Source organism: Scomber scombrus, chromosome 8, assembly GCF_963691925.1.
Source record: "Scomber scombrus chromosome 8, fScoSco1.1, whole genome shotgun sequence".
NCBI lineage: Eukaryota > Metazoa > Chordata > Actinopteri > Scombriformes > Scombridae > Scomber > Scomber scombrus.
In genome coordinates, this window is record NC_084977.1 from 17,085,879 (window position 1) to 17,110,250 (window position 24,372).

At 38.7% G+C, this 24,372-nt stretch overlaps 1 protein-coding gene across 2 annotated transcripts; it reads left to right on the top strand.

Annotated features, from left to right (window-relative positions):
• Positions 1-157: 157 nt before the first annotated feature.
• Positions 158-22,635, top strand: mcoln2 (mucolipin TRP cation channel 2). 2 transcript variants are annotated; one of them, XM_062423472.1, is made up of 14 exons: positions 158-300; positions 989-1,142; positions 2,430-2,603; positions 2,928-3,084; positions 3,577-3,655; positions 3,751-3,847; positions 4,642-4,741; positions 5,371-5,483; positions 5,772-5,921; positions 12,783-12,884; positions 13,144-13,266; positions 15,619-15,825; positions 16,735-16,868; positions 21,966-22,635. In XM_062423472.1, exons 1-14 carry the CDS (start codon positions 257-259, stop codon positions 22,000-22,002), a joined length of 1,671 nt encoding a protein of 556 aa, XP_062279456.1. In that variant the 5' UTR covers positions 158-256; the 3' UTR covers positions 22,003-22,635. The 2 variants fall into 2 exon arrangements, with proteins under 2 accessions (XP_062279456.1, XP_062279458.1); XM_062423474.1 differs by lacking the exons at positions 158-300; positions 989-1,142 and having other exon boundaries at positions 2,522-2,607; positions 2,937-3,084.
• The last annotated feature ends 1,737 nt before the right edge of the window (positions 22,636-24,372 follow it).

The following is a 24,372-nucleotide window of genomic DNA, read 5'->3' on the forward strand; positions in this document are numbered from 1 at the left end:
AACATTTTCTAAATAAAGCGTAAATAATCTGTTATCTTGTGGACCCATTTCAATCCTGTAGGCGAACCCTGGTGGCCCTCGGACCGTAGATTGTGAACCTGCGTGCCGCCTGAAATTCATTTCCTGATTGGCTGACTGGACGCTGCGTGATCTCACAGTAAACTCTGGCTAACGGCATTCAAGTCCGCTGCTTGTCTCTGACAACCCTTTAATAACCAAACGCGATTAATTGGTGTTTTCACGTGGCCAATCAATCATGGAACTATTGACTCGATATCTGGATAGGAGCAATTCAATTAGGTAAGGTTTATTTTTTAAGTGTCAGCTGCTCAAAACTAGATTAGGGCTATGCTTTCGACCTAAAAAAAACAAACATGCAAAGGTGTTACTACTAACTACTTTGACGTTTTTTAGTATTAACTAAATGTGAAAATGTGAAAACGGGATATTTAGTCTCCAAAGTTTAAGTTACCTACAATTTAATAAATTAAACAACGTCACCTATCAGTCAGAGATACTTCATGACAGGACCACACAGGTAGGCTGTTAGGTACACATGATAGTTGTTAAATGTGCGATTGGGCTACTAAAAACCCTTAAGGTTAATGTCCAGAAACAGTGGAATGGATGTCAGTGAGGCTGTGTGTGACTCACTATAGGAAAATACTGAAAGTGCACTGAAACCTTGTGCGTAAACCCAGGAAGCACCATGAATGCAGGCAGTGTACTCTCAGTACATGCAGTTCTTCCTGGGAGAAAAAAAAATATTGCTCAAGTCAATGAAATAATAGCTTTCTTGCATTTCCACTTCTGTATTTTCACTTAACACGTTTATTTTAGTCTCTTCATATGAAACGTGAACCCAAAGATGAGTGCAACATGTCAGAAATGAAGTGGGTGTTTTTTTTTACTGAGGAGTTCACATCAACTTGCACATTAAGAATTTCCTCATTTGTCTCTCAGCCTTTTGTGTTACGTTTTGTTTCAGCTCAACTACGACTCAAGACATTATTAAAGAGGAGATGCTGAGGGATGACATAAAGTACTACTTCATGAGCCCGTGTGAGAAGTACAGGGCCCGACGACACATACCCTGGAAATTGGGGGTGCAGATCCTGAAAATCGTCATGATCACCACACAAGTATGTGCTGAGGGTCTAATGTCAAATGTTTCATACTGCTTCTGTGTGTTTATGTTTGAATGTGTAATCTGTGCAGGGACCGCAGGCATGTGCAATAAATGTAATTGTGTGGACACTTTTTTTCCCACTATGTACTGAAAAGCATGGTTCACTTACATAATCTGTGTGTCTGTTTTTGTGGGGGGGGGGGGGGGGGGGGGGGGGGGGGGGGGGGGGGGGGGTTTCAAATGGAAGATTATGAAATGAAGCAACCCCACCCATAGATCTGAACTTTGACCCGTTTGCTGACAGTGTTTAAATGTACCGTTATTTTCTCTTGAGTTGTACAAGGAAATCTTCAGTGGTTGAAAGAGCACTATAAAGTCATACTCTAAAGTGCAATTACATTAATATTTTACTTTTAATAAAAATGTGACCATTGCTGTATATGATCTTTGAAAAGATGCAGACAAGACAAAATCAGTTTGTTGTAAATGGGGAAATTGCGAAATGAAATGGGGAAACATGTTTTTGCTAGTGAGACTGACATTAATTCAGTAAAAGGTGACTTCAAAAATATTCAGCATAAACACTAAATCCAGCAAAAGGAATAAATGTGTTTCTATCACCTAGTAATTTGTGACTAAGAACAATTATTTTTTCATTATTGATTAATATCTTGGTTATTTTCTTGATGAATAGATCTGGTATTGCGAGACCAACGGAAATCTCTACCTACTGATGTCTGGGGATTTCGGTTGTGTACAGTAGTTACTTAAATGGGGATGAGAATAGCTGCTAACAAACCTACGCCCCTTACAATTTGTTACGGACACGACTTGCCAGAAATGATATCTCCCTCTATCCTCCTCCATAGTGAACAGCCCAAATATAAAGGGCCACCCTAAAGACTTTGGATTGGTTCTGCAATGCAGTTGTTGTTTTTTTTCTTAAACTCTGGAAGATTATCGTCAGCCTCTATGAGCGAAGCGTTTAGGGAATGAATGTGAGTCATAATTATTTCCCAAAACGCAACACAATGTCCTCAAATGTTTTGTTTTGTCCACAAAGATATAGGGTATACTTTCATAGGAGACTAAATAAACCAGAAAATATTCACATTTGAGTAGCTGATATCAAATAATTAAGACAGTTTAGGAATGACTCCAAATTATTAATCCATTATCAAAATAGTTTGCAAATAATTAAATAGTTATTCATTGTAGCTCTACTTCCATGTATGACTTTTATTGCAAGCAGAAAACCTAAAAGTGCTCTCTCTCTCTCTCTGTCTTGTTTCCTCCGTAGCTCATCCTGTTCGGCCTCAACAACCAGCTGGTGGTGTCCTATAAGGAGGAGAACACCATGACATTCAAAAACCTGTTCCTGAAGGGCTACACCGGGGTGGATGAAGACGACTACAGTATCGCTGTCTATACACAGCAAGATGTCTATGACAGTCTGTTTTATGTCCTGGATCAGGCAAGTCGAACCAATTCACCTCACACACGCACACATATAAAAACAATTGTTTGAACTGTGATGCTGCTGTCTTGAATGTGCTAGGGTTGAATTTTCATATTTTTTCAGGTTAATGAATGAATGTAAATCCAGCACTTTCCAAATAGTAAGATAATTTAGACGGTACAAATAATATAAACTAAAAGCTAGATTGTTTATGGTGCATACACTAATTACCTTGAAAGATAAAATATTTAATTCAAAAAGGGGGAACCAGTGATGTTTTCAGGTCCAGGAATCACCCTGTAACATTGTGTTTTTACCAGAGGCCTTTGATATTTACAGTACAGCCAGTTGGGCCGGCTCTCTGTGGGTCCCATCAGTTTCGCTGAGGATGAAGACGGCAGCCTCCTTCCTCTCATCGTCTGCAAAGAGTACTACAGAAGAGGCAGTGTAGAGCCCTCAGATGAGGCTTTCGACATAGACGCCCAGCTGGAGACAGGTGAATGGGAACACTTGCATCTTTAAAAAAGAAACGGACACGTTACTTAGAAATCAACATATTAATCACTCTTATTATTTTTCTGCTCTCAAAATGTTCCCCCTTGTAATTTTAGATTCTATGGCACATTTATATTATTATGTACATGATGAACTACAAACTTGATCTTCTGTGTGTGTGCTTTTAAACTAACATAAATGTCCCAGTGGATGTATGTAACAGTCATAATATTCAGATTGCTTTTAGATTGAAAAGGTTTTACAATCATTATAATGGAAAACCTGAATTACTAAATCACAGCAACATTACAGGCAACCAGTAAGAGCATGAATCAAAACTTCCCTGACAAGGGCAATGTTTCTGTTTCTTACTTTATGATTGTGGACGTGTGTGTCTTACTGTGTGAATTTTATTGTATAGCAGAGCTCAAATAGCAGTAGAACATTGCAGCGACAGTGTATTTTCTCACGCTGTTCATTTCCTCTTTCTCAGTTTGTATGTCACATGATCCATTGACTGCAAACAAATGGAAAACGGAGAATTCATCCTTTTTTGACCTGGACTTTTACAGGTATACCACAAATAAAGTGCTAACTAATAATATTTGCTTTTCCTCATGTGCATTAAAATATGTTTTTAAATCACCTTTTCCACTCTCTTGTTCAGGCTTGTGGACATCAAAATAACGTTCCAGCTGAAGGGAATAAACCTACAGACAGTGCGCTCACGAGAGTTACCTGACTGCTACTCTTTCTATGTTTCGGTATGGTTCGCATACATTTTCTGTCATAATCAGGTTTAATCCGACATTAAGAGATGTACTGTAGACTGATTCAAGTGACTGCTAACACTTTGAATATACAGCATATATTGCACTATTATTGAAACTGGAGATGTACCAGTAGTGATACTGACATATTGGTTCAATACTGACTAAAATAGCTGGATCAGGTATCGTGACAATGGGAAGATCTGATAGTGGATACCACTATTTTAATGAATAACAATTCAGTAAATTCATATCTATTAATTTATTTGTGACATTTTGTTTTACAAAGTCAGGAAAGCAATGTTTAATTCAAGCTTGATTTTGCCTTACACATAAAAGAATGATTCCAGTCTCTTCCACACAGTGAGGCATACAGCTTATTAACTCATTCATTAATTATCACATCTGTATTTGGTATCTGACAATACCCAAAGGCCAGGTATCGGTATTGAGACTGAATAATTTGGACTGGTGCCTGGGGCGAATCTAGGAGTTACAAGATCCAGAGCTAAGCCCAAAGCAATCAGGGCTAGGGCCATTTTTTTTTTTTTAACATGCATAGAATTTTATTTTACTGCATTGTATGACTATTGTAAACATTAGTAGTAGTAGTAGTAATTTATTTTGATCACATTCAATTTTAATTGCATTTCACTCTGTGCCTCAACTGAAATGTCTAGCTCCGCCCCTGATTGGAGCATCGCTAGTTTAAACACACACTTCACACAACAAGACTAGTTGTCTCATTTTTAATAATATTCTTTCCCTTTCTTTGCTCTTGTCTCTAGATAACATTTGACAATCAGTGTCACAGCGGAAAAGTGAAAATATTCCTGGACATAGACGCTCAGAGCAGTGCATGCATAGATTGGAAGATATCTGGGACCGGTAAGGTTTAGCAGAGCAACTGACAAGTGAAATTTAACAACACATAATGGAAAACAGGGCATGAAATACACATAACAACGAAATAAGACAGGACAGATCACCAGATCAGGAGCTGTTGTACCTTTTTTCCCCCTGCTTTTCTAGAGTGCAGAGAGAATTTGAGCATGTAAATACATGTCTGTAATATTTACACATTAATGAATAGTTTAGAAGAAAGTTTAGAGGTCTAAATATTAAGTCTTTATTTGAGATTAATCTTATGTTATCTGTGTGTATATGTATATGTATATATATATATATATATATATGCATATGCATCATGTCATTTAATATTGTCAACTTTTACATTGTGGTATCAGCTCACTTGTGCATTGCCCTGTCCGCTATATTCCGCATCCTGTGTAATAAGTTAAATAAAAAATATTTTGAATGCTATTTGGCCCAAAAATGCAAAGCTCTTTTACTCCCAACAAAGTTGATAATGACGAGATCCAGGGTCTAGAAACTGTTGACTGTTACTGAGGCGTTTCCTGCAAACATGTCATTATCAGTAATGAGTGTGCAACAATTGCATATGAGATAACCCCCCCTGCCCCTTCTCTCTCTTTCACACACTCACATTTTTTCAGCTCAGAAGAATACACACTATATTCTGGTTTTTGATGGCTTCGTCATACTGGTCTGCCTCACATCAGCAGTGCTGTGTACCCGCTCCATCGTACTGGCTATCGGGTTACTCCAGGTCAGCTGATCACTCGCTGCTCATCCGCTCAGTATCATACATTGCCGTTTTATCCATAAGGTTCTTCCTCTTGTTAGTCTTTCTGACTATAGACTTCAGTTTTTTGGTTTGTTGAATTTTTAGAATAATTTTTACCCAAATGTCCCAGTAAAGACAAATAATTCCTATCTCATGTAGATATGATTCAATTCTTGAGTTTGGTACACACTCTGCATACATTTTGTTACTCTTATAATAAGATTGTCAATGCAGAATAAACAAAATATATTTTCATTGGTGTAATTTCAGAGATTCTCCAGATTCCTCCATGAGAACTACAATCGTAAAGTGTGCGAGGACGACCAAGGCGAGTTCCTGAATGGCTGGTATGTGCTGGTCATTGTCAGCGACCTCTTGGCCATAATTGGAGCCATACTGAAGATGGAAATACAAGCTAAGGTAAAATTAATCATGTACTTCTTTCCAAAAAGAGAAGATTATTGTGTAGGGCCCCAAAACTTGACACCTCTAAATACAAAAGAACAGCCTACCTATCCAGGTTAGAGCTGCAACAGAACTGTCTGTTGAGCACTTTAAGACACTGCTGAAAACCCATCTTTTCTCCTTGGCGTTCAGCCACAGCTAGGCGAGAATCCTTGGCTTTTATTTTTATTTTATTGTTTTTAGGGCCCGAGCACTGACAAGTCAGTGAGGGACCTATTGCTTTTGCCAGGATTCTTATTATTATTTTTCACGCTCTTGTGCCGCCACTTTAGGCGCATTTTTGGCGGCCTGAACATACATGAAAACTCATGAAATTCTGCACACACGTCGCAGCTGGTGAAAATTTATTTAATTTAACGTGATTGGACGCAAGCGTGGTAAGGGGACTCGCTAGCGCCCCCACAAGTCGGGTCATGTGACCACAAATCTTCTCGGATCTGCATGAAATTTACATATCTCATAGGTCTCATCGGATCATTGAGAAATTAATTTTGTGGAATTTTTTTACCAAACAGGAAGTCGCCCACGCGGTGGCGTGCACCGATTTTCATTTTTCGAACACCGCTTTGAGGACTTTATGATGTCCACAGAATCATGAAACCTGCCACGTAGGTTTCAAATCATGAGCTCTTTCATCTGATACCACATTTGCCCAACATTTTGCCCCAACAGCTCAGTAGCGCCCCCTAATGTGTTTTCCCACTTAGGATGTACTGACAAACTCTAAAACTCACCAAATTGGACACACTCGTCAAGACTCACGAATATTAATTTTTGGTATGACCGCAACCTTTTAAGTGCCAAAATGACTCTACAGCGCCCCCTAGAACATTAAAAGTTGAAGCCCCGCCTTCTACATGCACGTACATGAACAAAATTTAGGATTCATGTATATCATGACCAGACGCACAAAAAAGACTCTTGGACCCATACCCTAAGTCCAACAGGAAGTCGGCCATCTTGGATCACAGGTGCATTTTTGTCGCCATTTTCCCCATTTCCAGGCCTCGTACTTTAACAAACTCCTCCTGCAATTTTGACTCCACAGACTTCAGATTGGAACTGTATCATCCTCAGACCTTGATGATGTAAACTTGACGACAGATTTTTCCTACGTTATACCAGGTGGGCGTGGCAGTCGTTTGTTTGTATAAACAAACAACTCCTTATAACTCCTCCATATATTGTCGGATGTTAATACATGCAGTGCGTAAAATGTCACACCTGTTGAAGCCGTTTCAATTTCAACATCTTTGGGGGTGGGTGTGGCAAGGGGTCTCCATAGCGCCCCCTAACAGCAGGTCATGTGACCACAAACTTTGTCTGATCTTCATGAAATTTACAGGACTCATAGCACTCATGGGTAAACCCCCAAATTATTTTTTTCAAATTTTTCGCTCTAACAGGAAGTGAGTTATTGTGCATTTCCTGCGTCAATTTTCCGTTTTTCCCTCTGCGTTTAGAGGACTTTCCCGTCTTCACAGAATCACCAAATTGCCCACATAGGTTCACACTCAGGCGCACTTTAATTTGAGACCATAACTGCCCCTGGGCGTGGCACAACAGCTCAATAGCGCCCCCTAATGCCTTTATCCATTTTGTACATTTTCACAGACTCCTACACTCACGAAATTGTACACATACGTCAACAGTCACACATATTGACTACTGACAAAGTTTGGGATTTTTAAGTGAGAAGATGACTCCACAGCGCCCCCTGGAAGATTTCAAAGTTTAAGCCCCGCCTTCCACATTGACATAGAAAAATGAAATCCACAAGGCCTATGTATCATGTCGAGACGCACAAAAAAGCCTCTTGGACCCATACCCCATACCCAAGTCCAACAGGAAGTCGGCCATCCAGGCTAAAATGTTCAATCTGGATGATTTTTATTATTATTATAGTTTTACGCCTTTTTGACAGCCTAAACATGCCCCAAAACTCACCAAAACTTGCAATCATGTCCAATCCGGCGAAAAATGTGATATTTTAAGGATCGCGGAAATGGCCGACGCAAAAATGGATTAATAGCGCTCCCTAGAAAATTTTAAAAATCAAGCCCCTCCACTCAGATTGACGTAGATAAACCAAATTCGGGAAACGCATGTATCGTGTAAAGACGCACAAAAAAGCCTCTTGGACCCATAGCCATAGTCCAACAGGAAGTCTGCCATCCAGGCAAAAATGCTCAATTTTAATGATTTTTTGAACCTTCACCCACATTCCTTTGTGCTGAGAAGTCACCCAGACTCATTTGTGGTCTTAGTTTGCCATCTAGTGGAGACATTAACCCCATCACACAATGTTCAATTAAAGGCACAGGAGCAAAGACATCTACATGCCAGTTTTGACAGCCCTGCGACCGCCGCACGCACCGACGTGCACGTATGGCGTTACAGTTGGGGGGAAACCGATGGGGTGCGAGGGCCCTTCGACACTGCTTGCATTTTTAATTTATCTTTACTTTTACTCTTTTTTAAAATTGAGCTCTTATTATTCCTTTACTGTTTTATTAGGGCCCAAGCACTACAGTGCGAGGCCCTATTGTAATCGTAGAGATTATTATTAGGGCCCAAGCACTACAGTGCGAAGGCCCTATTGTAATCGTAGAGATTATTATTATAGAAAACAAACGCTTTTTTGACAGCCTAAACGTGCCCCAAAACTCACGAAAATTTGCACGAACATCAGACCAGGCGAAAAATTTGATATTTTATGGTTCGCCAAAATGGCTCAATAGCGCCCCCTAACGAATATAAAAATGTGAAAGATTGACGTACTTGAACGAAATTTGGAATATATATGTATCATGTCCAGACGCACAAAAAAGTCTGGGGGGCCCATGACGTCACTCCAACAGGAAGTCGGCCATTTTGAAAAATATGTGCGATTTTGGCGTTTTCCACGCCTCGTATTTTAACGAACTTGTCCTAGGGATTTTATCCGACCAACTTCAAATTCACTCAGAAACATCTTGAGACATTGGAGATGAAAAGTTATCAAAAACTTTATGATTAGGGATTCTGCTTGGGCGTGGCAGCGCTGACAATTTCCTTCGCCATTCGACCCTTCGCTAAAAAGCAGGAAGTCCTTATAACTCCTACAGACATCGTCCGATCTACACCAAATTAATCACGCATGTAGAGGGTACCGCCCTGAACACGTGTATGCATCAATATTGTGTTAGCTCCATAGCGCCACCTACTGGATACAAAAGCGCACCCTAGAAAAAAAAATAAAAATTGAGCCCCTCAACTCAGATTGACATAGATAAACGAAATTCGGTACACATATGTATCATGTAAAGACGCACAAAAAAGTCTCTTGGACCCATACCCTCACCCCAACAGGAAGTCGGCCATTTTGAAAAATATGTGCGATTTGGGCGATTTCCACGCCTCGTATTTGAACGAACTCCTCCTAGAGATTTAATCTGGCCGACTTCAAATTCACTCAGAAACATCTTCAGACATTGGAGATGAAAAGTTATCAAAATCTTTTTGATTACTGGTTTGGTTGCTTCGTGGCGATGTGAGGAATTTTGCCGTTTCGCCATTTAACAGGAACCGCTGGCCAAATGGGGGTACTGCACCCCGTAGAAGATTAAGGAAATTGAGCCCCTCCCTCCAGAGTGACGTAGACAAACGAAATTCGGCACACATATGTATCGTCTAAAGACGTAGAAAAAAGTCTCTTGGACCCATACCCTCACTCCAACAGGAAGTCGGCCATTTTGAATCGAATTTGCGATATTAGCGCTGTTTGTTTCCATTTGCCCTGGAAGATGCGTCATGCCAAGTCTCGCTCATTAGTGGCGTGGTGAGGGAGCTTGGGCCCGGTCATCGCTGCTTGCAGCTTTAATTAGGGCCCGAGCACTAAAAGTGCGGGGCCCTATTGTATCTGTACAGATTATTATTATACTTTTTCTACGAGTTCGACGGCCTTTTTCCCCCCTTAAAGGTTCCCCAAAACTCACCAAATTCTGCACGTAAGCCAGGCTTGGCGAAAAATTATATATTTTAAGGATCGCGAAAATGGGCGTGGCAAAATGGCTCAATAGCACCCCCTAGAAAATTTTAAAAATAGAGCCCCTCGACTCAGATTGACGTAGACAAACGAAATTCGGTACACATATGTATCGTGTAAAGACGCACAAAAAAGTCTAGGGTACCCATGACGTCACTCCAACAGGAAGTCGGCCATTTTGAAAAATATGTGCGATTTCCACGCCTCGTACTTTAACGAACTTGTCCTAGGGATTTAATCCGACCAACTTCAAATTTGCACAGAATCATCTTGAGACATTGGAGATGAAAAGTCATCAAAAACTTTCTGATTAGGGATTCGGTTTGGGCGTGGCGGTGCCGACAATTTCCTTCGCCATTCGATCCTTCGCCAAAAAGCAGGAAATCCTTATTACTACTACAGACATCGTCTGATCTACACCAAATTGATCACGCATGTAGAGGGTCCCGCCCTGTACACGTCTATGCATCAATACTGTGTCATATACACAGCGCCACCTACTGGACACAGGAAGTCAGCCTCATATGAGAAACATTACCCGATTCATATGAAATGTACAGGATGTCTTCTCCACATCACATACTACAACATGACATATTATTGGTGGGTGACCTTTAGCGCCACCTCCTGGACACAGGAAGTCAGCCTCATATGACAAACATTATACGATTTATATGAAATTTACAGGATGTCTTCTCCACATCACATACTACAACATGACATATAATTGGTGGGTGACCTCTAGCGCCACCTACTGGACACAGGAAGTCAGCCTCATATGACAAACATTATCCGATTTATATGAAATTTACAGGATGTCTTCTCCACATCACATACTACAACATGACATATTATTGGTGGGTGACCTTTAGCGCCACCTCCTGGACACAGGAAGTCAGCCTCATATGACAAACATTATCCGATTTATATGAAATTTACAGGATGTCTTCTCCACATCACATACTACAACATGACATATAATTGGTGGGTGCTCTCTAGTGCCACATAGTGGAAACAGGCAGTGATATTTCACCACATCATGCAACGTCAAATAAAAGCCTGCGTATGAAGACTTCTACGTGCGCGCCCTCCGACTGCACCACAGCCCCGACATGCATGGGGGCGCGAGGGCCCGTTCATCGCCGCTTGCAGCTTTAATTTATTATTATATTTGTGTATGATTATATTGTATTTTAATAACTGTACAGCACTTTGGTTCAACTGAGGTTGTTTTTAAATGTGCTTTATAAATAAAGTTTGACTTGACTTGACTTGACCAAAGAAAGAAGCTAATCTTTTCTGTAAAACTTTGATTTGGTTTCTGTGGAGCCAGCTGCAAGGTATGACTTTTGATTTCATGTCCTGTTGTTTATTAAGCAGTTGAGACATAAAACAGCTAGGAACAGATGTTAGTCCTTCAGCGACTGGTGGACTTTGGCTTGGACTGACTCAGTGTAGACACTGTAAACTCCTGTTTATTTTAACCCAGCTGTGAGTTTTCAGTCTGTACTTGAAATAGCCACCATGTTGAGTTGAGTATTCACCCCAAGTTTGACAGAGATGGTTATAAACTCTCTTCGCCCCTGGCTAGGTCTTCTTTTTTGAGAGTGAAGCACTGTAGGTTTTCAGTTTGCTGTTTAGAAAAACTCTTGACTCCTGACCTGGAAACTCCCTTCTTGAATAAATGGTCTAACTGGATTTTGGACTATGACTTGTACTTTAATGTTCCAAATGATAACAGAATGGACTTAACAGGACAAGTCAAATGAAAAAGGGACAGGGAGCAACAACAAAAAAAAACACCAAATGTCCTTGTTTCAAAAGTTAAGAAAAACATTGTGAAAGTATTTGATTTGATTGTGTGAAGATGCAAGGAAGAAGGTGTTATAACTATTTTCTTTCCTGAAATCTGATGGTAGAGGGGAATTTGTCATATTTTAGCTATTTAACAGAGCAAAGCCGCTAGATTTTGAAATGTGGAGTCCACAGAACCAAAGAGTGAGACTTACAAGGCTTTTAACTTTGTTTTTCAACTCAGGAACATAACAGCAAAACGTCACAGCGTCACACATTAGTTAACGATTAATAGGATGTTCCTCGGCTGCAGTGTCACGCTGTACTTTAGACCCTAATAAAATAATTCACGTTACAATTTATCACAAATGACGTGATGAAAATCATATCCTTTATCATCATAACTGAACAGTTTATAAAGAGGGTTAAATCTGGTGCTTATTAAAAATTCCTATTATTTTTGGACACTTACTGGCTAATAGGAAATGAGGAAGGGATGTTGCAGATGTGTGATGTGTATTCAGTTACCAGGGCACTCCATTTTATGATACTTTTATTGTATCATTGTTTGTGTTTTGTGCTGTTATGTATGTGTTTTCTCGTTGTGTTTTGTCTTTTTTAATGTATGTATATGCATTGAGTTTTGTGCATCTTACAGTTTATTGTAAGTATTTTAATGTTTAGTTTTTTGTATTTTAAAAGCCCATTTAAAGACAGGCTAGCGTAGTTTATAAATGATGTGGTATGTAGCATTAATTCATATACTTGTCCCTATACAAATAAGCATTAAATAAATAAATAATAGCTTTTTAAGTTAATTTGAAGAACATAATCTTTTTCTGATTCTGTGTGAACTGTATGTCAACAAGAGACTTATGTGGCACATAAACAACACTAAATGCAGAGATTCGCTGAGGTCTGTTCTCCTGATATCAAACTCCTCTCTCTCTCTCGCTGTCTCTCTCTCGATGTCTCTATGTCTCTCTCTCCTGTAGAGTCTAACAAGTTATGACGTGTGCAGCATCTTTCTGGGAACATCTACATTAATGGTGTGGGTTGGCGTTATCAGGTACCTGGGCTACTTCCAGAAATACAATGTGAGTGGGCAGTTTTCTACATCATTATACTATTATTAACCTTGTCCTGGAGCTCAGATTGGTTACTAGTAGTTAATAGTAGTGTGTAGTAGAATACATTTCTGACTGATCAATGTACAGCAGCACGTTACCAACTCTGCAAAGTTACTGAGACAATGTTGCATACATTTTGTAACTTTTTTAATTTTTTTGGAAATCAAAGTGCGACAATTTTTAATTTGAGATATACAATTTTTTTTTTTCATATATGGCTGTATAGGTGCTGATTTTAACCATGAAAGCAGCCTTCCCCAAGGTCCTGCGATTCTGCTGCTGTGCTGGCATGATCTACCTCGGCTACACCTTCTGTGGGTGGATCGTACTGGGGCCATACCATGAGAAGGTAACTGGCAAACTGGTCTGAAAAGAGTTGTGACTGTGGAGGCCTGAAATTCTCTCTCAAGTTTGCATGTGTGTACATGCAGTATGCACTAAGTAACAGTATCCTGTGATTAAATGGCAAGCCAACAGCAAATTGCAATTTTAAACTCATTAATAAAGTGGAATAGATTGAATGCTAAAATTTATACTGGTAAATATATAATATCTGATTACCGTTTACAAAAAATGTTCCTTATCACAAAAATATAAATTGTTTATTTAAATGAAATAAACCACATGTTCTGTACCATTTTTAACCTTATCTGGAGGTACTAAACAGATTATTTATGCTATGATACTTTAAGATTCCTCAAATTTGTCTTGTGGTTATTAAGCTTTTGAATCGCCATTTCAGCATTTTTTGTTGTGCAAATCACAAAAATGGCCTTTGTCTTCCCTGTTCAGGTCATTGGCCTTTTTAGTTTTTTGAAGACACTGTGAATATACAGCCACTAGGTGTCAGTATATGTTTTGCTCATGAAACCTTCTAATTCAATGACAGTCCTTAAGGTGACCAGGTTTAGAAAATGTTTCCACAATCATGCGCATGCATACCCTCACATTATTGCACTCATAATCATCTCCTTTTTTGAATCAACTAGAGTTTTAGCCATGCAGTGCTCTGAAATATGACTGCCATAACATTTTGTGCAGATGTCCACAGTGCCCAGATCAAGAGTCCCCATCATCCTTAGCTGAAGTTCATGTTTAGGGCTACTTGGCAAAGGTTAGCATGCTTACACACTAAACTAAGATGTGTTTAGCTCAAAGCATCATCACACATTCACACTCTTAGTCTTGTTAAAGTACGTTTTGGAGCCTTTGTACAATGCAGAAGTGACAGGAAATGAGTGGAGAAATGATGGATGACATGCAACACAGACACCCGTCAAACTCATATGGAGCACATTACATGACCAGCATCTTAAACCTCTAGTCCACCGGGACAGATCTGTCTTTAAGCAATAAGAAAGTACGAAAGCAACACTGTAAATGTTTTTGTACACAAGGTCAATAACTGCAATCAGGCAGACATTTTGGACCACAGCTTTAACTCAGGACAGCCAGTTGCCTCAATTGGGTGATCCTTGAAAAGTGAGTGCCATCAGGGAAATATGTGAGTGTGTTTAGCTCTCCTCGCCCGTTAAGATAAATTATTTACGGAAGTCCAAGCAGCACTAGGCGTCTAAACAAGGCTTTGCTCATAGGAGAGACAGATGTGAGATAAACTGAGATCAGCTGCCCCGGGCTGAACAGCGCACCACCAACCAAATAGTTTGTTGATAATCTTTAAATGAAAAGGCGTAACCACTGTAAATAATAATGTGGATTAATTAAAAGTGTTTTTGTCAGGTCAGTTTACCTGAAGGCCACATGTTCATGATTAATGGACCATAGCTCAAATGATACTCGGGTGCGGAGAGTCATAACCACTAATAGTGTATTTTTCAGAGCTTTTCACTTGCATACAGCACTCAGATTGGTTGTATTGTAGGTGGTGCACGCTATTAGTTGTCCAATACATTCATTCTTCCAAATTCAACCTACAAGAAAAGTTAATATCGTTCATCAATAACGGTTTTCGGTTACTACATGTACGTTCACTTAAAGTAGGTTTCAGTTCCCTGTTTGTCCACTGCTGCAGTCAACCAAGATTCGGTCGCAATATTTACATTGTGGTGGCTGGGGGAGTCCCCTGTAGTATACTGTCAGCCCTTCCAGGATCCTTTGTGTATTTACTGAAGGAATAAACAGAGGATGTTCTCGGACCTGCCATCCCACACGTCTTCAAGCTCCGTGCCCTGGATCCATACTGTCGCAGTGGGATGTTGTTTTTAGATGCTATCAGAATCTGGAGGAACTTGGCTTCTTTCATAATGTCTGTGTCTGGCTTTCAGGCTCTCTCTTTCAACCATCCCTCTTTGTTTGACTTTCTGTCTTTATCGTTTCACCTCCATCAACCGTCACGCCTCCGTCAGTCTTCTGCACTTTCTTCTCCTTCGTAGTAACTTTGCCTCTGTAAGGATAAACATTGTTTTTTTGTACAAGCACTTTTGAAATGATAAATCATGTCAAATAAAAAGTCAAAGAATGCTTATTATTTGCAAATTAGCAAATGTTACAGAAAAAATCTTAACAAATAAATACTCTGTGAGCAATGTTTATCCTCTTGAAAAAACCTCAGAAGGTCCAAACCTACAAGTTAGGAACCGCTGGTCTTTCTCATTGATTCACTGCCACTGTGTTACTTGTTGATTAGACTTATTGGAAAGTTATAAATGCAATCTGTTGTCCCCTTTCCAATCTCTCTTAGTTTGAGGGCTTGAGCCGTGTGTCGGAGTGTCTATTCTCCCTGGTGAATGGTGATGACATGTTTACAACCTTCGCCCAGCTCAAAGACAAAAACACTTTGGTGTGGCTCTTCAGCCGGGTTTACCTGTACTCCTTCATCTCCCTGTTCATCTACATGGTGCTGTCACTCTTCATCGCCCTCATCACCGACGCCTACGAGACCATCAAGGTACCACTGCTTTAGTCAAGATGTAGCCCTTTGTAGATCTTGGGTTATGAAAGGCAGTTAATTAACAGAATATCAATTTGAAATATTTTACAGATATCTCTAGGAAGTGCTGTTATTGAAATATCAGTAACAATAATACCAAACATGTTATAATAAACCCACAAACTTGCATATTACTACTGAACAAACTGAAATGTAGTTAGTTTGTTTAGAGGCTTCAGTCCACACAAGAAAAACTAGCAACAAGTTAATTTCAGAAAACTATTCATGTTATGTAACAATTACAAGTTGTGTATAGAATGCAGCTACATTGGTCAGTATCCGTCCATTTCTAAGACAGGAGGAAATCAATGTAATAAGTATCAATATAAATTAGTTTGTCCTAAGGTAAGAGAAACAGATCAATTAAATCATATTGTAGAATTAGTCAGAAAAGTTTAAAATCTGAAGAATTATACAAATACAAATTATACATATACTATAGAATACAATACTATCAAAACAAAAGTTACTAATTTTAAGTGAATGTTGAATGTTTACCACAGTGAGCTTGTTTGCTCATTTGCATATCTGTTTATTTACTACTTTTCTCTGCTACTTTCTCTACTTTTTATTTACTGATGTTTTCCCCTTTTATTTTTGTACATTAACAGATATTGATTATAGTACTGAGTTAAGAATCACTCTCAACTTCAATTATTTCTGTTTCTTTTCCTATGTGTGTAACTATGTGCACAAACCTCCTTGAGGGGTCATTTTGGAATAAATACAGTTTAAAAGTGTAGGGAAGTGGTTTAGATTCATCTTAATTATCCAGTGTGGAATGAGTCTTCATTTGTCTAAAATCTATTATGAAAAAAAAAAAGTAATTTGAATGATTTTTGCATTTCTTCATGTTTTTGCTAATAGAACTACCAAAAGGAAGGATTCCCGCTGACGGACCTGCACAAGTTCCTCAGAGAGCAGCGAGATGTTCCTGTTGTGGAGGAGGACAGTCAGACAGACGATCAGGTCCGATACTCAATGTTCTGCTGCTGTGAAAGGTAAGGCATTGTTTAGTGATGTTCTGATACTATTAGATCAATATTTAACCTTTTTATTGACATGCATTGCTGTATATACGTCACACTCAAACCAGGAAAGCTGCACTGTGCAAACACATCTTCTCATCAGTGAAACGTGATATTATTGTTTAAATCTTTTGTTCACGTGTGTTGACAATGAACACTTTTCTGTTTATTTTTTTAAATCTCCATATTTGGTTTGGGATTTAGAATGACTAACCTCAAGTCACGCACTTAGTAATTTCTTTTTTTTTAAAAGTATTTATTTATTTAAGCTAATAGGTGGCAGAGAGGGCAAGAGGAAACAGGGAGAGAGAAAGGGGACTGACCTGCAGCATAGGTCCCTGGCTGGAATCGAACCAGGGACGCTGCCATTATGTGGCATGTGCTGTAGGAGGAGGTCCAGCACTTAGTAATTTCTTGTTAAGATGTTGGTGTGTTATACTACAGTACGACAATCATTTGAAGACTAACAGAAAAGTAGACTTTCATAGAAAAAGTGTGGTCAATGAAATTAGTCATATAGTATGAAAGTAGAAACTACTGTTACAGTGGGAAGTTTTCAAAGATTTTTTTGTGAAATAGTTTTTTCTTTTCTTTCATACTATATGATTGCTGCTTTGTTTTTTCCCCCCACTGCGTTCACTAGAAATCAGTGATAATGAAAACATGGGTGGTGCTGCGATGTAAAATGTATTCATGTTCCTCTTTATTGAACTTTGAAGGGAAAGATGTGCCAGGTGTTTTAAAGAGGGTTAAAACAAAGTATGAAGTGTTTGATTGTCTTTGTCAGAAATTAGATCTAGTTTTTTTTCTGAAAATATTACACTAACATATCCCTTTATCAGTCCTTCAATTCATGCCCACACAAGTAAATCACACAAAACACAATGAAATAACATTAGAAATACAGTAACGCTCAGTTTGCTTGCTTACATTTTGTTGCTACAGTAAGATATACGTCCCGTTTCTGCTCATTCCTTTTCTATGAGCCAATCTCTATCATCAGCAGGCAGCAGAGTGGAGCGGAGTTTCCTCCACACTGCGGCTTGGATTGGTCTTCTGTGGTCTGAGAGCAATGAAATTAGTGGTTGGAGCTATGCAGACACACCCAGTGATGTCTGATTACAGAGAAACTGAGGCTGTACACTGGGAAGAACCCCCACCCCGCCTCCACCCCCAGCCATCTCGGTGTGTTGCCTCCCAAATAAACAGTTAAGATTCAGCCAACTGAGCCAAAAAAAGTTTTGTCAAAGCACAGAGTCATGTGATTTGAAGTGATTGGTGAGAGTTGAGCTCCAGTTGCCTTTCATGTGATGTGCAGCATAGTAGAGTGTGTACAGTGGACTTAACCTCTAAGTTCCTCTTTCTCCCATTAATTTCTTACCCTTTGTTTGCAATAAGATCACATTTTCTTATAATATTATTTCCCAATATGTCAGAGTGAGTTCTCGCCCAGGTTGAAGTATGATGAATAGTTATTGCTTCCCCTTTAAATGTCTGTTTTCTACCAGATATTTTTAAAAGCTCAACCAAAGGCAGAACTTCAACAGATTGTGGTTTATTTTGTTGGCCTTTGGTTCTGCTTTCAAACTTAAGATTTCTAAATGTTTTGTAACTTTTTAATCTTCAATTTCCCTGTTTGGCATCAATCACTTTTATCATTTATGTTCAGGAAAAGGTTTAACTGTAAACAGACATCAGGCTTGGTTTACCAAACCATCACCAACCCCTCCACTTCAAAAGCATGAGAAAATTGTGTGAATGAGAAAATGACTGAATGTAAAAAGATGTTGTTTATCCTAGAAAAGCAACTACTGTAGTCATTTGTACAGAATTGCTTATTTTCTGAAGACTGAGCCTCAAATGTTTGTACACATTGTACAACAAATTTTGGGCCATGTAATCAGTGGAAATGAACTGAAAATACACAGATCAACCACAATATTAAAACCACTGACAGGTGAAACGAATAACACTGATTATCTTGATAAAATGGCACCTGTCAATGGGTAGAATATTTTAGGCAGCAAGTGAACAGTCAGTTCTTGAAGTTGATGTGAAGTTGTGTTGAAGCAGGAAAAATGGGCAAGTGTAAGGATCTGAGAGACTTTGACAAGGGTCAAATTGTGATGGCTAGATGTGAAATGGTACAAGGAAGGACAACCAGTGACCCGGTGACAGGATCATGGGTGTCCGAGGCTCATTGATGCACGTGGGAAGCGAGAGATAGCCCATCTGGTCCAATCCCACAGAAGAGCTACTGTAAGACAAAGCGAATGCCAGCTGCGACAGACGTGTCAGAACACACAGTGCATCACAGCTTGCTGCATAGCTGCAGACTGGTCAGAGTGCCCATGCTGACCACTGTCCACCACAGAAAGTGCCTACAGTGAGCATGTGAGTGTGAAAACTGAACCATGGAGCAATGGAAGAAGGTGGCCTGGTCTGATATATCACGTTTTCTTTTACTTAATGTGGACAGTCGTGTGTGTGTGTGCATCATTTACCTAGGGAAGAGATTGCATCAGGATGCACTATGGGAAGATGGCAAGCTGGCGCAGGCAGTGTGATGTTCTAAGTGATGTTCTGCTGGGAAACATTTGGTCCTGGTGTTCACGTTGCAGATCAAGTACACCCCTTCATGGCAACGGTATTCCCTGATGGCAGTGGTTTCTTTCAGCAGGATAATGCACCCTGCCACATTGCAAAATTTGTTCAGGAATGGTTTGAGGAACATGACAAAGAGTTCAAGGTGTTGCCTTGGCTAACAAATCCCCCAGATCTCAATCTGACTGAGAATCTGTTGGATGTAATGGAAAAATAAATTAGATCCATGGAGACCCCACCTCACAATTTATAGGATTTAAAGGATCTACTGCTAATATCTTGGTGCCAGATACCAGCGGACACCTTTAGAGGTCTAGTGGCCCCGATGGATCGGAGCTTTTGTAGTGGCACGAGGAGGACTTTCACAATATTTGGCAGCTGGTTTTAATGTGGCTGATCGGTGTAATTTATGGTGCATAGTTTTTTCTGCTGTTTTGTATGTGATGAATGAAATATTATGCCTTAAACGATATGTTTTTCCTTCTAGGAATCATCATAATTTCTTTTACCAGACATTAACACTCTCAATCTCTGTGGTCTTTCCTGCTTGTTTCACAGCGGTTTTATATCACCAAGGCATCCGATATTCCTACTCTGGGTTGCCTTAAGTGTTGAAGGAAGTACAGTCTCAGTTACAGACATTATGTAATAATGTCCCATAGTGCTGCGTATTGCGAGAGTGACACTTGTGAGTGGCCTTTTGGAGTTAGCTGATTTTATTGTCATTAGTGATACCCTCGTCAAGTTACAGATACTGTAATTGAAGTCATTTGCAGCCTCTTTACTGACCAAAGTTCATTTTTACAAGTGTCTTTGGCTCTCTGTGCTTACAAAAATTAGATCAGCTTTCTCAGCAAACATAGTTAATGTGTTTTTGGATGAAATTTCATCTGCATATAATTAGTCTCTTCCTACTATTATGTCTCTCTACTCCATTAAGTTCACTTATCTTGCTTGGAAAACAACTTGAGGTGCAAGAGTCATGATTTGTTATTCAAACAAATGAAATTCAAATCAATGAAAAAGGTATTTAGATACACACAATAACAAATATTTTCTTTTCAACGCCTTCAATGTATCTACTGCAATTCACTATTGGTATGTACAGTATCATAAAGCAGCTCAGTCCAAGAGTGGATATTATGTTTGAGACAGATTTGACGAAGCTGCGCGTGAAAGAAATGTATAAAACCAGTAAAACCTAAAGTTGCAGTGACTTTGCTTTGCTTGCTCTCTGTGAAATGCATTCATATCCTCACTCAGCTGCAGCAGCTTGTGAAAACAGACAGTCTGAGACTTCTGTTAGAGTTAAAACACACAACTGCAAACTCAACCCAGCAGCAAAATGTGCTGCTAATGGCAGATTGTAAAGATGAAAGAAAAATGTCTAATCGTTTAGAGATTTGATGTAATGAGAACATAATTAACTGTTTCTCTTGAGAGCTAACAGCAAAACAGTGTGCAAGACTCTTGGAGACAAGGGTATCATTTTCAAAGTGCTTGTTTTTGCAGATTTATTCTCAGTGAGATTTATTCTCAATCACCAGAAATCCAGACGTCTTCCTGCATCTGTCCTTTCATCTTTTTATTAGCTACTTTTGCGGCAAAGCCACACCTGTACATAGGTGTTAAGTCAGAGAATAACTAGGCATGTTACAGCTAGTTTCAAATGCTCTTCTCTCAACAATTACTAATGTTTCTTTTAGCATCACGTCATTCCCAATTGTTCCAGTGATGAATCATAGACAATTGTTCAGTCCAGTAAAATATCTCTAAAATGTTTGCAACTAACAGCAGGTCTTTTTGAAATTGTATTCCTGTATCCACTGTATTATGTTGCCAGTAGTGGAAGATGCATTCAGATTTTTACTTAAAGGATATGGCTGGTGATTTTCTATAGTTTTATTATTGTTAACAAATCTCATTTGCAGAGCCAAACCAACAATAAATTGACTCACCCTACTTACAAGTATGTGTGCATTCTAAGCCTGAAATACAGTATCTTACTCCTCTGTGCTATAAAGTATTAGTCACATTAATGAGCCACATTGTTACACTAGGTGTTTTGCCCTGAATATTATGGTCACTTTAGTTTGTTCAGAAACATTTGCCTCAGAACTGTAGTGGAATATAAAGTAGTATGAAATGCAAATATTCAAGTATACATTTGAGCAAGTTGTGGTTTACTTAAGTAAAGTATTTGTTCTCGCATGTTGGATGTAACACCTCAAAAGGAAAGAAACAGTCTGTGGTGGAGAGTGATTTCCTGGATGCTACTTCAAACCCATTAATCTTCAGTGATAAAAATCAGCAATGTGTTACGACAAAAAAAAAGCCGATCTATTGGCAAAATATTTTCTGTTGCATCAATTAACCACATTGATTAATGACCCAAAGCAGAAAGCATGCACTGTAATATTGAGACATTGTGTGGCTCATGCTTTCTTTTAAATTATATCGTTACAGACGTCCTGAAAATGACAACGTGATACTGATCAGCTGACAGACATCAATCTGGGAGGCGGAAGAAGTGGAGGATGCTGGGAACAGAACTTCACAACTCCTGGAAACTGTCAAGTTATTGTTCTAGTTGATCGATTTTGTAGAGTGAAGTGCAATATAAAACACCAAATGAGTTCCCTCTCTTGAACAGGAACCTGAACCTCGAGCTCAGATGTTGGAACTTGGATCAAGACACGTTATTAAACAGTATCTGTTGGAGCTCAGGATATTGGTGAAAAGTTTACCAGGCCTTTTTGTGGCATGCACATGTTTCAGTTGCCAAAGAACTGGATTCAGTATTTTCTGCATTTGAATGTTTCTGCAAATGTCATGCAGTGCTAGATGTAATTTATTTGTGAGGTGTGATGGGTTGCTTGAAATTTTGCATACAGTAAAGCTAATCTTTCTATTTTTCAGTTGTCTTCACATCTTTACAAGTGTGCACGTCCAGCTTTTCATTCAATATTTGATGCAGATAGCAAACCACAAATATGCAGTGAAAGCTTTAGACTTGTTGAGTAAATTGCATGAATAAATCAACAGGGGAAAGAACTCTGTAGATAATCTTAAAGACATTAAAGTGCAAAGAATATCTTCTGTGAAATATGAATAATATTAAATGCTCTAAAAGCTTCATAGATTGCATAACGCATCTTCAGCAGGGTTGAGATTGAGAAAGAATGGACAACACCAGAACAGACTACAGTATGAGTCAACTTTATCATAAAATCTACCAGCAGAATGTCAAAACAAGCTGGGGCACAACCTCTCACATTGTGCAATGTTACCTGAACCCCAAACGACATATCAGATCAAATTCAAAGAGTTTCACTTTAAGTCATCTGCCTTCATGTGAGCAACTTCATTGTAATGTCAATAAGGTTTTGGCAGATTTCAGCCTAAATCTGTTCAAATGCCTAAAATAGGGGTTGTTACTAGATACAATATCAATGAGCTGACACTTCATTAAGTGCCATATCGTGGAGTGTTTTTCCTATGTAGTTGTACAGCCTGTTTAATCGTAATGTTTGATTTCAAAATGAGATCAGGGCAATTCAGCTTCTTTTCACAAACGAGCAGGGTTTCCACTCTGAGGGGTTTTCTTTCAACGCATCTGTGTGTTTAGTATGGGTCAACAAACATCACTGGTGCCTATAAACAACACGAGCTAATAACAAATGTCAATATGACTCCAGTGCTGGCTGCCTTAAAGTAAACACACTTAAATGGGAAATGGCAGTGAGCGCTGCCTTTAAGACAACACTCATCAGGGACTTTCATTGGAACAGGAGTGCAGCTGCATCCTTATAGCCCTCGATTTAAAGGGTATTCAAACCATTTATTCACATTATCATGTGAACCCGGACAATTCATGGTGTTTGTAAACTTGCACTGCGCTTTTATAATTGTCAAGCAAAGTGTTGAGATCTTTAAGTAAAAGTGGCAGTCCCTCTGTATAAAAATACTCTATTACAAGTAAAGGTCCTGTACTAAAATGTTAAGTTATTAAGTGCTTTAAGATTTCAGGTATTATTAGAATATTCATAACTCGTGCATTTTAATTTTTTAGGAGGTGTAGGTGATAATTGTCAGTTAACAAGGTATCATATTTTATGAGCGGATTAAATATTTTCATAATAGTATCATAACCTGCACTGTAACCAAAAAGTTCAAATGTAATCAGATAAATGTAGTGTAGTAAAAAGTACAATATTGCCTAGATACATATTTTTATATAAAGTTGCATAGAATTGAAATACTCAAAGTCCAAGTATCTCAAAATTGTACTTAAACACTTGAGTTTATGTAACGCTTACTTTCTGCCACTGCATACCACTGTCAAGTTTATATTATAGCATTTAACAGGTAGGAGTAAGAACTTAACACTGTTCACTGTGTTAATGTGATATAGTACAGGAGTAAAATCTGACTGTGTTAAGTGTTTTTTAGGTAAAACCAGCTGTACTACAGTACAAAAATACTCCAAAATCATTCTCAAGTAAAAGTATACAAGTCTAAACTACAAAAAATGCTTAAAGTATAAAGAACCAAATTAAGTACTCATTATGTAGAATGGTTCCTTTCAGAAGTTTATATACTGTATAATAAAACTATTATTAATATTTGTTGCATTAAATGTTCATATTTAAATTAATATATGTCTCAACAGGGCAAACTTTATACCAATATTGTTGGCCATTTACACCTATAGCAATCGATCCTGTTTCATAAGGTGACATAAAAATGTACTGGAGTAAAAAGTAAATATTACCCCCTGAAATATAGTGAGGTAAAGGGTTTAAGTAGCAGAAGATGGAAAAACTTAAAGTACAGTGTAGCTCAAAATTGCCTTCAAGGATAAGTATGCACT